General features: G+C 47.6%; 1 protein-coding gene across 12 annotated transcripts in view; it reads left to right on the top strand.

The window, feature by feature from the left end:
• The window catches only part of SUSD6 (sushi domain containing 6), a 95,596-nt gene extending 89,255 nt beyond the window's left edge, over positions 1-6,341 (top strand). For all 12 annotated transcript variants that reach the window (XM_030485407.1, XM_030485404.1, XM_030485413.1 and 9 more), the window contains 2 exons: positions 690-1,111; positions 2,896-6,341. In XM_030485407.1, coding sequence (XP_030341267.1) covers positions 690-1,111; positions 2,896-2,921 — 448 coding nt within the window. In that variant the 3' untranslated portion in view covers positions 2,922-6,341. The remainder of the gene's footprint in view (positions 1-689; positions 1,112-2,895) is intronic.
• Positions 6,342-11,798: the final 5,457 nt, after the last annotated feature.

Raw genomic sequence — 11,798 nt, forward strand, 5'->3', positions numbered from 1 at the left:
TGCCGGCTGAGGTCAGCCAAGTCACTGTGGACACTCTCTTCTGAACTAGCTACTAGTGCTCCTTAAAGAAGAGCAGAGACGTGTGTCCAGCAGTGGGGAGGTTGAGAGGTGGAGCCTGCCCTTTTCTGAGGAAGTCCAAACCACTGGAAAAGAAAGATTCAGTCTCAGGACTCTGACCTAGGTTGTTTGTGAGCCGAGGTTATTCACACTGTGCCAGGTTAAGAGCTGCCCCACCAGAGACTGTGTCATCAGCAGCAAAGGTGGCAGAAAAGGCAGTGCTGGGTGTTGCAGAGTATAGCAGTGTAACAAGCTGAAATCAGCGGTGGTCAGAGCTTGTTTTTTATCTGCCGACAGCAGAGGGCTCTGAATCATGATCTTTGTCAGATTTAGCTGGAGGCAGGTGAGGTGGGAAGCCTTATAACCTTTTTCAGCTCTTGCTGCTAAGTCCATCAGGCACTGTGAATTACAGCCCCTGTTCATGTTTATGGCAATTCACAGCAGGGCTGCAAGGCTGTGCTTGCTTGACCTTGTTAAACCACCATTCATGTTTCTGTCCTCCCCTAAATAAGTCAGTGGTGAGCATTAGGGTTCTGCTGTGGGAGGTTACTGGAGTTCTTGGTAACGTATTAAAATATAAATGCTCAGCTTGATTTCTCCTCCTCCTCCCCCGTTTTGTTTCTTTTTTTAAGGCGAGACCAAGGTGTGTCTGGAGATCAGGTCTCCATCATGGTGGATGGTGTCCAAGTGGCCTTGCCATCCTATGAAGAAGCGGTGTATGGCAGCACAGGGAACTGCATTCCACCCTCGGACTCCCGAGTGCAGATTGTGCTCTCGGAGGGAGCTGGTCAGAATGGAACCAGAGAAATGCAACAGCAGGACCAAGGGGCTCGTAATAGCTTTGAAAGAGAAGATGAAGCCCCTGGACATTCTGGACTGTGTGAAGCCAGTGGCTCTCAGCGCTCTGAAACTGTTCTTGTGCATCAGGCTGCTACCTCTTCCTGGGTAGCTGGCATGGCTAGCAGTAGACCTGTACACAAAGAGGTCCAAGATTCAGAAAGCAGTGACATACAGAGCCTTTTATCACTCACTTCCTCTGAGGAATACACAGATGGTACGTAACTTGGGCAAGGAGCACTGAATGAGACCCTTATAAGAGTAGGTTCTACCTAGAATGAAAATGCCAAGGAATGCCCCTATGTGTATCAGGCAAAGGAGGAGCTTTTGAGAAGAGATGTCCCAGTCTCCATGGTATGTTTCACAACTTATATATGCAAGCAGCATTTAATACCACCTTGTGAAGTATGTGGCACTCAGACTGGAAGCCTAGGGCAGTCTGGAAAGACTGTTGGGGTTCTGCTGCTCACTCTTGTTGCCTTAGCAAAGGATTTGCAGAGAAATGCCAGCATCACAGTGCAAATGCAGTAAAATAGCTGTGTTTGTGGAAAACAAGTTGGTGGGAGTGGGAGGTTATGCTTGGAATACAAACCCTTTGTGATGTTTGGACTTCTTCATTTTTAGACTGTTTAAGTAAGCAGCTTACCACCACAGTGCAGACAGTGCTGCAGCCATGGCATGCGAGAAGACCCAAAAGGGATGTGCTTGAACATACTGTACAGGGCAGAGGGGCAAGTCTGTTAAACAGCCAGTGCATCTTGCGTTCTCCACTTCTGTTCTGCCCTGAAGGAGTGGCTTTACAGTGCCAGAGCTGATGTGAAGCGGCAGCTTAAGGTTGCTTCCACAGAGACTGCTTGTCTTAGGCAAGAAGTGTAACTGGCTTCTAGATAGCTCAGGGCAGAGCTTCTCCTTTCCATAGTGTCAAGCCCTACAGCCATAGTAATGCCATGCAGAACCCTTGGAGTAAAAACAGTTAAAGGGGATTTGTGCTAAAGGTCGGAAATGGCAACATGTCCTGAGCCAGGCATTAAACCTCAAGTGCTTAAACAGCAGAAATCTAGGAGTGAAGCTTAACAAAACAAGTCCATAGTGTAGAAATTAGAGGATGTTCCCTCTGCACTGTGTCGTTTTTATCACTGCCTGGAAACATGTATTGCTCTAAGGCTTGTTGTAGAGCAGTGGATTGCCCCTTGCAGCAGGAGACCGTAAAGCTTGTGCTTGTGGCTCAATGATGAGGAAGATGCAGCTACTGGATGAGGTTGCATTTTTTCAAGTTAGATAAGGGCAAGTGTGATCCTTGTATTTCCAACCATCTCTGTTACAATAAGAAACATGTCTTGGACATTTCGAGGACCTAAAAAGATTTTTGAGGTTATGGGAAAGAAAGAAACTGTCATTCCTAAGAGAAATTATTACCTTCTTCTAAACAACACTGATGAGGCTTTACGGGAAATACTGCATATTGTTGTGGGACCCCCAGTTCAAGACAGATGTGGAGAAACTGGACAGGCTCTGTTGGAGGCCTGCCAAGATAGCTAGGGGCTTTTGGAGAGTGACTGGGGGAGCTGGGCTTCTTCGCTCTGGTGAAGAAGCAGTTGAGGGCCAAGCCAACAGTTGACTACAATTACTTTACAGGGAGTTGAAAAGACTATGGAGCCAAACTCTTCTCAGCCAGTTGATGTAACATGGGACAGTGGCCACGAGCTGTAACTTGACAGGTTCAGTTGGGCATTAGGAAAATATTTTGTGCTAGGAGGGTAGTGCAGGACCCAGATGGGCACCCAGAGACATGATGGAGTTTCTGTCCTTGGAGATTTTTCAAGGCTGGAGCTGGCACGGGCAGGTTGGGGCAGAGTCCTCCACAGGTCTCTTCTGCTGTGTTATGATGATAGGAAGACTGCATTATCACGAGCCTGTCTTGCTTTCAACACTAGTTTTTCTGGTGTGCATTGAACTGCAGAAGTTTGACTACTTTTTCTTTTTTCTCTCCCCACCATTCAGATATTCCCTTATTGAAGGAAGCATGAGGCCTGCTGTGTTTGTCTAGCCTTCTCCCTCTTGGATTTCTTCCTCTTCTCCTCCCCCTGCCTTCAGGACAGAAGCACTCTGTGCAGCCTTCCCCATCCTTGCGAGCTGTGCCCTGGATACCTCCAAGCAGAGATGCCCTCAGCTGAAGATCCAAAGGATGTCGCCAGGTTGCCTCCTGGATGCACCAGTGGAATTGGTGCAGTGCTGGCTTCCCCATTCCATCAGCATCAGGGGCTCAAGGAACAGAGTGGATTTGAGCTCTCCTCTCCTCTTCCCCAGCCAGATGTTTGACAGCAGTCTCTGAAAAGCTGCTCTTTTCTTGTGCCTTTCTCCTCCTCACACCGGCTTGTTGCAGCTTATCAGCCTCTATAGCCCTTCCGCTGCCCAGAGAGCAGGGGCTAAAGCCGCTTGCTCACTGGGTGCAGACACAGTTTATATATACATATATATGTTATATAGGCTCTTCTTCCGGCATCCTCTTTGTGATAGGGCAGGACAAAACGCCTCACTGGGACTGAAGCTGGGCTTGGGAGGAATCCCAGTTAAGGGGCAGCTTGTGATGTCCAGAAGCGCCTCGAATGTGTGACAACTTAGCTGTGCAATAACAGTTCATTGAGAATTGCTAGAGCGCTGAAGGCTGAGAAGTCCAACGTGTAGGAATGCCCTCTGCCCCCTTTTCAAAACCATCTCAGCAGGAGTCCATTCCTGAAGATCACTTGTGTGTTCTTCCTTCTCTGCCTGTGCAGCCCACTTGATCATGCCATGTTTCTAGAAGCTGGGACTGTAACACCACCAAAGCAACCCTTTGAGCTTTGGTGTGGTGCCAGAACAGCTCCTGGTTAGGTTGTAGAAGAGCCTTGGAGAATGGGCAGTGGTTAGCAGGGTCCAGAAAGCTTGAAGGATGGGGCTTTCAGTTAACCGACACTGTGTTAACTATGAGTTAGCCCCATTCACTTGAGACATCAGGACTGGCACCAAATTTGTGGTCCTGCTCTTCTGAATAAGCCGTGTGTCTCAAAGCTTTTTCAGTTAAGGTGGTTCTTCACTAAAGCTTAGGTTCCTTTGGTCAGATCTTCGCTTTGAGATCTAATCTGGAAGTGGTTCAGGTATTTGAAAATGTCAGGAGAAAAAATGCCACAGGTAGTAAATGCCTAGTGCCACTGGCGCAATCCCAGGTTACCTTTCCAGCCACACTAGGTACCTTGGTACCTGAATCCTGGTTAGCTACCATCTCAGAGATTACTGTGTCTTCCTAGCTTCATACAGCAAGAGTCTACTGTTGTATCCTAATGGGCTTCAGCAGGCCCACAGAGAAGGGCTCCTTCCTTGTGTCTGGCAGTAAGCAGCGTTTATAAAGTCTCCTAAATACAGCACAGTTGCCTGGTGCTGCGAGGGAAGGCTGGCTACATTGACAGCAGTGCCAGAGGACACCATAGCTTATTCCTGAACCTAAGTTTTGAAGATTGTTTTAAGTTCTGGTAACAGGGAAAAGAAAACCCAAAAATACATATACCTCTGCCCTCCTCCCCCCCACACACCCTCCCATCTACAGCAGGTCAGAACATCCTGGTTGCTGTTAACAGCACTCTCATTCTGCAGGAAGCCGCATTCATCTGGGGTAGGTGATCCAGTCACAAAGGCGTTGTGGTGGTTGTAAGGTTCTTCACCAGAGAGGTCCGGACGCTGTTCCATGGGATTGGTTTCAGCAAGAAGAGTTGGCTTCTTAAATGCACGTACCTTGTCATAACTATCTTGAAGTAACCAGGGAACTGTTTGCCCTGTGAGAAGCTGCTAAATTTTTGAGTTGAAGGAGCAAAATGTCATGGTCTTACGCATCGTGTGGTAATGTACAGGTAAATAGGGATGCTGTCTTTGCTGCTTTGCTTTTGGTTTGTGATCTTCACCATCCTCACCCTTGTTGCTCCAGGAATGTACTGTCACAGCACTTGGTAAAAGTGACGCAACACCTTTATACATAAAATTACTGTGGCTTAGCTCCAGTTCCTGGAAATGGGGATTGGCCATAGTATCCAGCCATTGTACCCACTGCTCCTGTTCCTGATTAGCTGTTAAATCCCAGGACACCTAGGACAGCATTTGCCTGTGAATGGAAAAATCCTATTTTCCCTGTCCTTGTTTTAGAGGGATGTTATTAATTTAAAAATACAGTATTTTAAACTTCCTTCCTTGCTCATTTTACCTTGCATTAACACAGGGATTTGATAAATCCCATTTGGGTGGTTTGAGTATTTTTTGTTCAGTTTGGATGGTGAAAATCCCATGTCACTTTACAATGGGCTGCAGTGTCTCAGCTTCAGGCACTGTAGGGGGCAAATGTTGTTTACACGTCTGCTATTGGAACTTTAGAAGATAAGCATGGGAACGCTTGTATTTAGTTTTTACCTTCTACCTTGGAGATTGTCTAAGCTTGAGCAAATTGTCTCATTCACTGGTTTATCAGGACAAACGGAGGGATTGAGCGAGTGCAGTGGTAAGGAAGGGAGTGTCGAGGGAAGAGTCTGAGCCTTCTTTCCTGCTACCTAACCAAGTTGGAGCAGGAGGAGTTGCTCTCTATGCATTTAAGGTCCTGCCTACTCAAACTGACACTCAGCAATCAAGGTGTAGAAGTTGGGTACATCCTGTTTTCCTGCAAGGGACAGTGCTTTAACTTAGTGTTGGCACCAGGTTGGTAGGAGAATCCCACAATGAATCTGGAAGCTGATCCCAAGGCCTGACCTTGACCTGGACGAGCGCCTGCACCACCAGCAGAAAGCACATACTGGGTGGCCCTGCCTCACTCTGCTATTGTGAAGCAAGCAGCTGCCAGTTTGGGAGGGAAAAACACAATTTGGGTGGGGAGGAGAAGGAAGCGAGCCACACAGGCGAGGGAGCGCTTTAGTTTTGTTTCATTTATAGGAATTTTGGGAAATGCCTTTACTAAGGAGGGGGAAGTGCGGAGGTGGAGGGAAATATGCAAGCGTAGATCTTGTGATCAGCCATAAACAGGCAGCTTCTGTTGGCTTGTTGAGGGTAAACCAGCAGCTCCCAGGCTGGTCTCTGGTGTGCTGGCTGGTAACCCCAGCTCACGCTTCCAGCTCCTGCCCAGGAGCCTGTCCCCTGCAGCAACACTTGTGGGAACCGGCCCCAGGCACCCGTGCAACCCAGAACATGGAAAATGGTTTGGGGGCATCACATTCCTCTTGCCCACGTTCCCAGCTGAAGAGTTTATTTTCATATAAAGTGAGGTAGGATGGCTGGGGAGAAACCTGAGAGATGTCTGCTCAATGAGGTTTTTTGAGGGAGGGGGGAGCAAGGCCTCACTTTCCTGATTATCAAGCAATTGCTACTCATTTGTGTTTGTCTTAATTCTGTAGAGGCTGAAGGATTGGGAAGGCTTTTGGGCTGAGATAAAAAAAAAAAATTTAAAAAACTCCCCAAAACTCCCAAACAAACAAAAAACCCAACAAAAACTAAATTGCACAGTCCTGTCTTATGTGAACAAGGGCTGAGGCTTAAAGATCCTTCAGTGGTAAGCTCCACTCTGTCTGGGGAGTGTTCATTACCTCTGAGCAAAGAGTGGCCTTTTTGGCTGTTGCCATAGGTAGATGCAGCCTGGATCTCGGCTCAGATCACAGGGGCTCAGCCTTGCAAGGTGTAACACAGCACTTTTTTTTTTAACTTATATTTTTTCTGATGGGGCCACAGCCACTTTCCCCTTCCCTCCCACCCCCCATGTTTGGCAAAAGAATTCAAAGGGAGGTATTTTTTTCTCATTTAACACTCCTGACATAATCATCTCATGCTCGTACATGCTGGATCCTGGGATATTCAAGAACATCAAAACACTTTAGTTACATTGGGAAAATAAAAATAGCACTTATTTTCAAGGTTTCAGCTATTTTTGGAGTCTGATAGGTTTAAAAAGGGGCATTTCAGAAATTGAGACTATTAAGTGCAATAGAAAAACCTCCTTGCTCCCTTTCAGTTGCATAGTTAAAAAAAAAAAAAACAAAACAAAGAAAACTGAACCTACTGCAGTGTTTACAGCCCAAGTGTGGCAGAACTGGACCAGCCTGAGAGAACCAGGAAGTGAAGCTGACAGTAGTCTCCAGTGGGGATCTGCATGCTGAAGCTCAGCTCAGAGGGTGAGCCAGCTTGAACTGGGTGAGAGGCTGCCCTGCAAGGGGTGGTCAGCAGCACTGGTGGAAGAGATGGGTTTGTGTGGTTTTGCTCTAAATAGCCTTCAAATCCCCATCACTAACTGCAGAAAAGGTGAAAAATGAAGCCAGGAGGAGAAACGTGCTGTAGCATGTCAGCCTGTGGAGTTGTTGCTGAGTTAAAACTTAAGGAGTTTGGAAAGGAGAAGAGCTTAATGCATTGTTATCCCTTTTCTTAACCACCAGGGAACTTGCTGTGTAGAAGGATGCTTACTCGGCAAGCATGCTGCTCGTTCACCCCCCAGACATCTCCCCTGAGGGTTCTCCTTGGCCTTTCAGCTCCAGTATGGTGAACTGTTTAATGCATCTGAAGCCTTTATTTAGCCTTTCAGCACGTGGAGAAGTCAGGTGTGTCAGGAAGAAATCTATTCCATGTGTTTTGGGAGGAAACATCCTAAGATGCTCCCAGAGGTGGACGACTTGGGTCAGTACTAAGGAGCAGGGCTGAGAGAGCAACAGGCTCAGCCCTTGGAAGTCATCCGGGATGGCCAAGTCACTTGTGACACAGAAAAGTGAACCCAAGGAGGGGGTTAAGGAAGAGCTATGACTGCACAGAGGTATGCTGCAGGCTCATGAGCTAATGCATTCATGACTGGGCTGTAAGGGAGCTCGTGCTTTGTTTAGGTGATTTAGCAGACACCAGCAGGCTTGCTGTGTAAAAAAAAATCAATTTCCAACTGGTTGGACACACTGAGATTTCCTTGCTGACCTTTTCAGAACGCATTTGCAAAACCTGGTTTTACTGTTCCGATAGCAGTTGTTTAAAGAAAAAAAGTCTGCCTTATTACTGTCTCCAGATAACTAATTAAATCAGTGTCACTTTCTGGTTTCTGTATATAAATGCAATAAACCCCATCCGTTTTGCACATCCTGCCTCACCTCGTCCTCACCCCTCAGTCCTTACCAGGGAACTGCAGATTGAACTTGCTCTCTGTGAAAACCTTTGTTTGCAGAAGAACTTAGAAAACCTTTATTCTCTGATACGCTTTGGAAGCGCAGAGAGGTTTCCTAGAGCAGGCTTCATTTTAAGGCGTATTTTTATACAGGAAATGAGCCTTTTTCCAATCCTTCATCCCCTCCTCCTGCCTTTGCGTGCCAGGACAGAGCAGCCGCTTTCCACACCTCTGCTCAGGGCCCTGTGTGCAGCACTGCTTCCCAACAGGCCCCTGCAGGGGTGTGCAGCTACACGTACCCACCAGAGCGGGCTCTGCTGGTGCTCCGCATATGCTTCCTGTGAGCTCTGCTTCTGCCTCTGTCCTCGTGTGAGCAAGGATGGAGGCGACTGGGTTGTGCTGGAAAATGTTTCCGATTCTCCAATATGCTTCCTTCGAAAAGAAACCAAGTGAAGTTGGCTGTGAAGCAGATGTCCGAGATGCGGTGGGTAGGGTGCTGGTGGTTGCTGATGCAAATGGAAGGGGATATCGGTTGCCTTTGTGCATTAATCTTTTTTCCTGTATGTGTTTTCTTTTTATCTGAATTGCACCACTATGGAATTATTTGCAGAATGGTACTCCATATATATGTGGGATTTAAAAACAAAACCATAATTGATGCTGTGCAGGATGTCACTCAATTGGTTTTATTTTGCTTTATTTTCTATATATTTTCTGGTATCCTGTACATTGCAGTGGGTGTGAAGATAGTATTTTAATATTTGTACAAAGTTTAATTTAATTGTTCTATGTATATAACTGCATTTCTAAATTAAAAAAAAATCTTTTGAAGTGAAGCTGTAATCTCTTGTGTATTTCTTTTAACCACTTTGGCCTTGTAGACTGGAAATGTGGCAGATCATCAGTGAATATGTTGCAGTAGTGCAGTGTCTTCCCTGTGAAGATCGGGATGAAGCTAAGCTGGGGATGCTCACATAGCTTGTGGAATCGCAGAATCACAGAATGGTTTGGATTCGAAGGGACCTTAAAGCTCATCCAGTTCCAACTCCGCCCCTGCTACAGGCAAGGAGCAGGTTGCTCAAAGCCCCGTCCAGCCCGGCCTTGAACACTGCCAGAGATGGGGCAGCCACAGCTTCTCTGGGCAACCTGTGCCAGCGCCTCACCACCCTCACGGTGAAGAACTTCCTAATATCTAATCTAAATCTCCCTTCTCTCAGTTTAAAGCCATTCCCCTTGTCCTATCCCTATACACCCTTGTAAAAAGTCCCTCTCCAGCTTCCCTGTAGGCCCCCTTCAGGTACTGGAAGCTGCTCTCAGGTCTCCCTGGAGCCTTCTCCAGGCTGAACAACCCCGCTCTCTCAGCCTGTCTTCACAGGAGAGGTGCTCCAGCCCTCTGACTATCTTTGTGGCCCTTACCTGGACTTATTTCCACAGCTCCACGTCCCTCTTGTGCTGGGGCCCCAGAGCTGAGTAGAGCACTGCAGGTGAGCTGCAGGGTTGGTGCAGCCTTACAAAAGCATCATCTGTTTCCAAAAATACCCTCTGCTCTCGGAAGCAAAGGTCACCTATGGTGTGCCTGCATAAGGAATTGGGCCAGGCTGGTGCATGGGCCATTCTGGGAGGGCTGTGATCACTCGAGTGCCACTTGGAGCTGCTGCCTTGGCTTGGCAGTTTTTAGTGGATTTTAGCAGTTGTTTTTTGCAGGTGCTTCTCAGCCTGCCTCAGAAGTCTCCTGACCTAACGTGCAGACTTCCTGCATGTAACTGGGCAAGGTGCATGTTTGCCTTTACTCTCTACTATAACACAGCATGCATGCACAGCAATTCACTAATGTGGTGTGGAAAGCCTCCTCTGAGTGTTCTGTCCCTTCGTCTGCTCCCCCAAATAAAACAGTCTGTGCATCGAGTTACGCAAGAGTGAGCAGCAATGATCAGTCAGTGATGGAGAGGAAGGACATGGCAGTTATTGGGCACTCCTATGTCAGAGATGGGAAATGTGTTCCTGTTGGGACTGTACATGAGGAAAGGCAGCAGGGATAAAGCAAAAGGGGCTGAACGTGTTGGGAGACACGGGCTGGATGAAAGCCATGGGTGGCCTCAAAGAGGGAGTGAGGTTGGATCTGGATTTAATGTAAGGAGAGAAGATGCATTTTGGGGACCATTTGAAGCAACTGCTCCCTGGTTTTCTTACAGTCCCCTGGGCTTGGATCCCATGTTGACGGCTGTGGCAGCGATAGCTGATGGCTGCTGCGGTGTCTCCACCCGATGGTGGGGCCCTTGGGAACAGTAAGTCAGGGGAGACTGGCCAAGTCATTAACAATGGGAAAGGGGAGGCGAAAAAGGTTTGAAGACATGGTGTATGGTATGGCACGAGACGACTTTGGAGAGGAAGAAGGGGTGAACATAATAAACATCTAATTTATTGTGGAGACGAGATAAGGAGTACAATATACGTAGGAAGAGGATGATATTTTTAGAGGGAAGACAGCTTTTACTGATGTAATACTAATCCAAAGCGGGCAGCAGGACAGCACAGGAGACACTGGAGAGATCTTTCAAATCCATGGGGGTAGACACCGTGGGTCAGGGTGAAGTGGTGAGGCTCGATGTGGGCTCTGCGCTTCCCTCTTCTGGGTAGTCGAGTTGTGCTGTGCTGGGATGCTGCAGGAACAGAAACTGCCAAGGAGCAGGCACCCGTTGTTCTGTTAGTGCCGTAATCAGCCCTTTTTATTATTGTTATTAGAGTCTGCTTTGCTTCAAAGACCTAAGGTAACATTGCCCTTTGAGGCAAGCGTGCTAATGAGCACTCCTTTCTTTTAAGGAGATCTGTTAGTACTGTAACTGGAAAGGGAAGGAGAGTGGAGATCCTTTCGGCCAACTTGTTCAAAGCAAAGTCCTTAAAGATGTTATGAGATTTTTGTACACTCATACGTATGATTCTCATCCTCTCTGGAGGAAAGGGCAAGTTAAGAGAAAGGAAGGGGTGACATCTACCTTCCTCCTATTCCCATTTATTCCTTGGTTTATTCCCACATAGCAAGCTGATCCTGCTATAGTTTTGTTGCTGCAAAACTGAAGCTCTGTGGTCTGTGCAGACAGTTGGCACGTGAGAAGTCGGTGGATTCCAGGAATTACTTTTATGACTGTTTTTCACGGTAATAATTTACTGCTTTCCTGCCGCAGCAGTTCTGGAGCTGGGAATGTGCCCTTCTTGTTGTTCTGCTGCTCTTGTCTAGTAGATACATTGGAAATTTGTCACCTCTGGTTTGTGCTGGTGGTGAGAAATAAGTGTGGGAGCCAGGCCCGAGGGAAGCCAGCCTGAGGTGGGTGGTCTGGGAAATCCTCCTGAACAGAAGGGCAGAAAGGCCGGGGCAGCAGCAACACCAGAAGAGCAGCTTCGCCACAAAGACAGTGACCCCGCCACAAAGCTGCTTTGAGAAAGGGGATAGATGGGCTCCTGCCCTCACCAGGCATCCTGCCAGCCGGAGCGCTGCACTGCCCGGCTCCTGAACAGGATGTTCTGTACGAGTGGATTTCCCAGCCCTGTTACAACCACGTGCTTTAACTCTTTCACAGGACCCAGCACATCTGGAGCCTTTCCTCACCACCCCTGGCTGCTGCATGCTGCATCGTCACCACTGGAAAGCTTTGTGGTGGGTTTGCATTATCACATCATCCCTTGATCTTGCTGTAGCTTTGCCTCTGCTGGAATCCTGCCCTGCCTCTAACCTGTTTTTAATTAGGGTGTCACCAAATGCAGGTTTCTC

Source organism: Strigops habroptila, chromosome 4 (genome assembly GCF_004027225.2).
Source record: "Strigops habroptila isolate Jane chromosome 4, bStrHab1.2.pri, whole genome shotgun sequence".
NCBI classification, from domain to species: Eukaryota; Metazoa; Chordata; class Aves; order Psittaciformes; family Psittacidae; genus Strigops; species Strigops habroptila.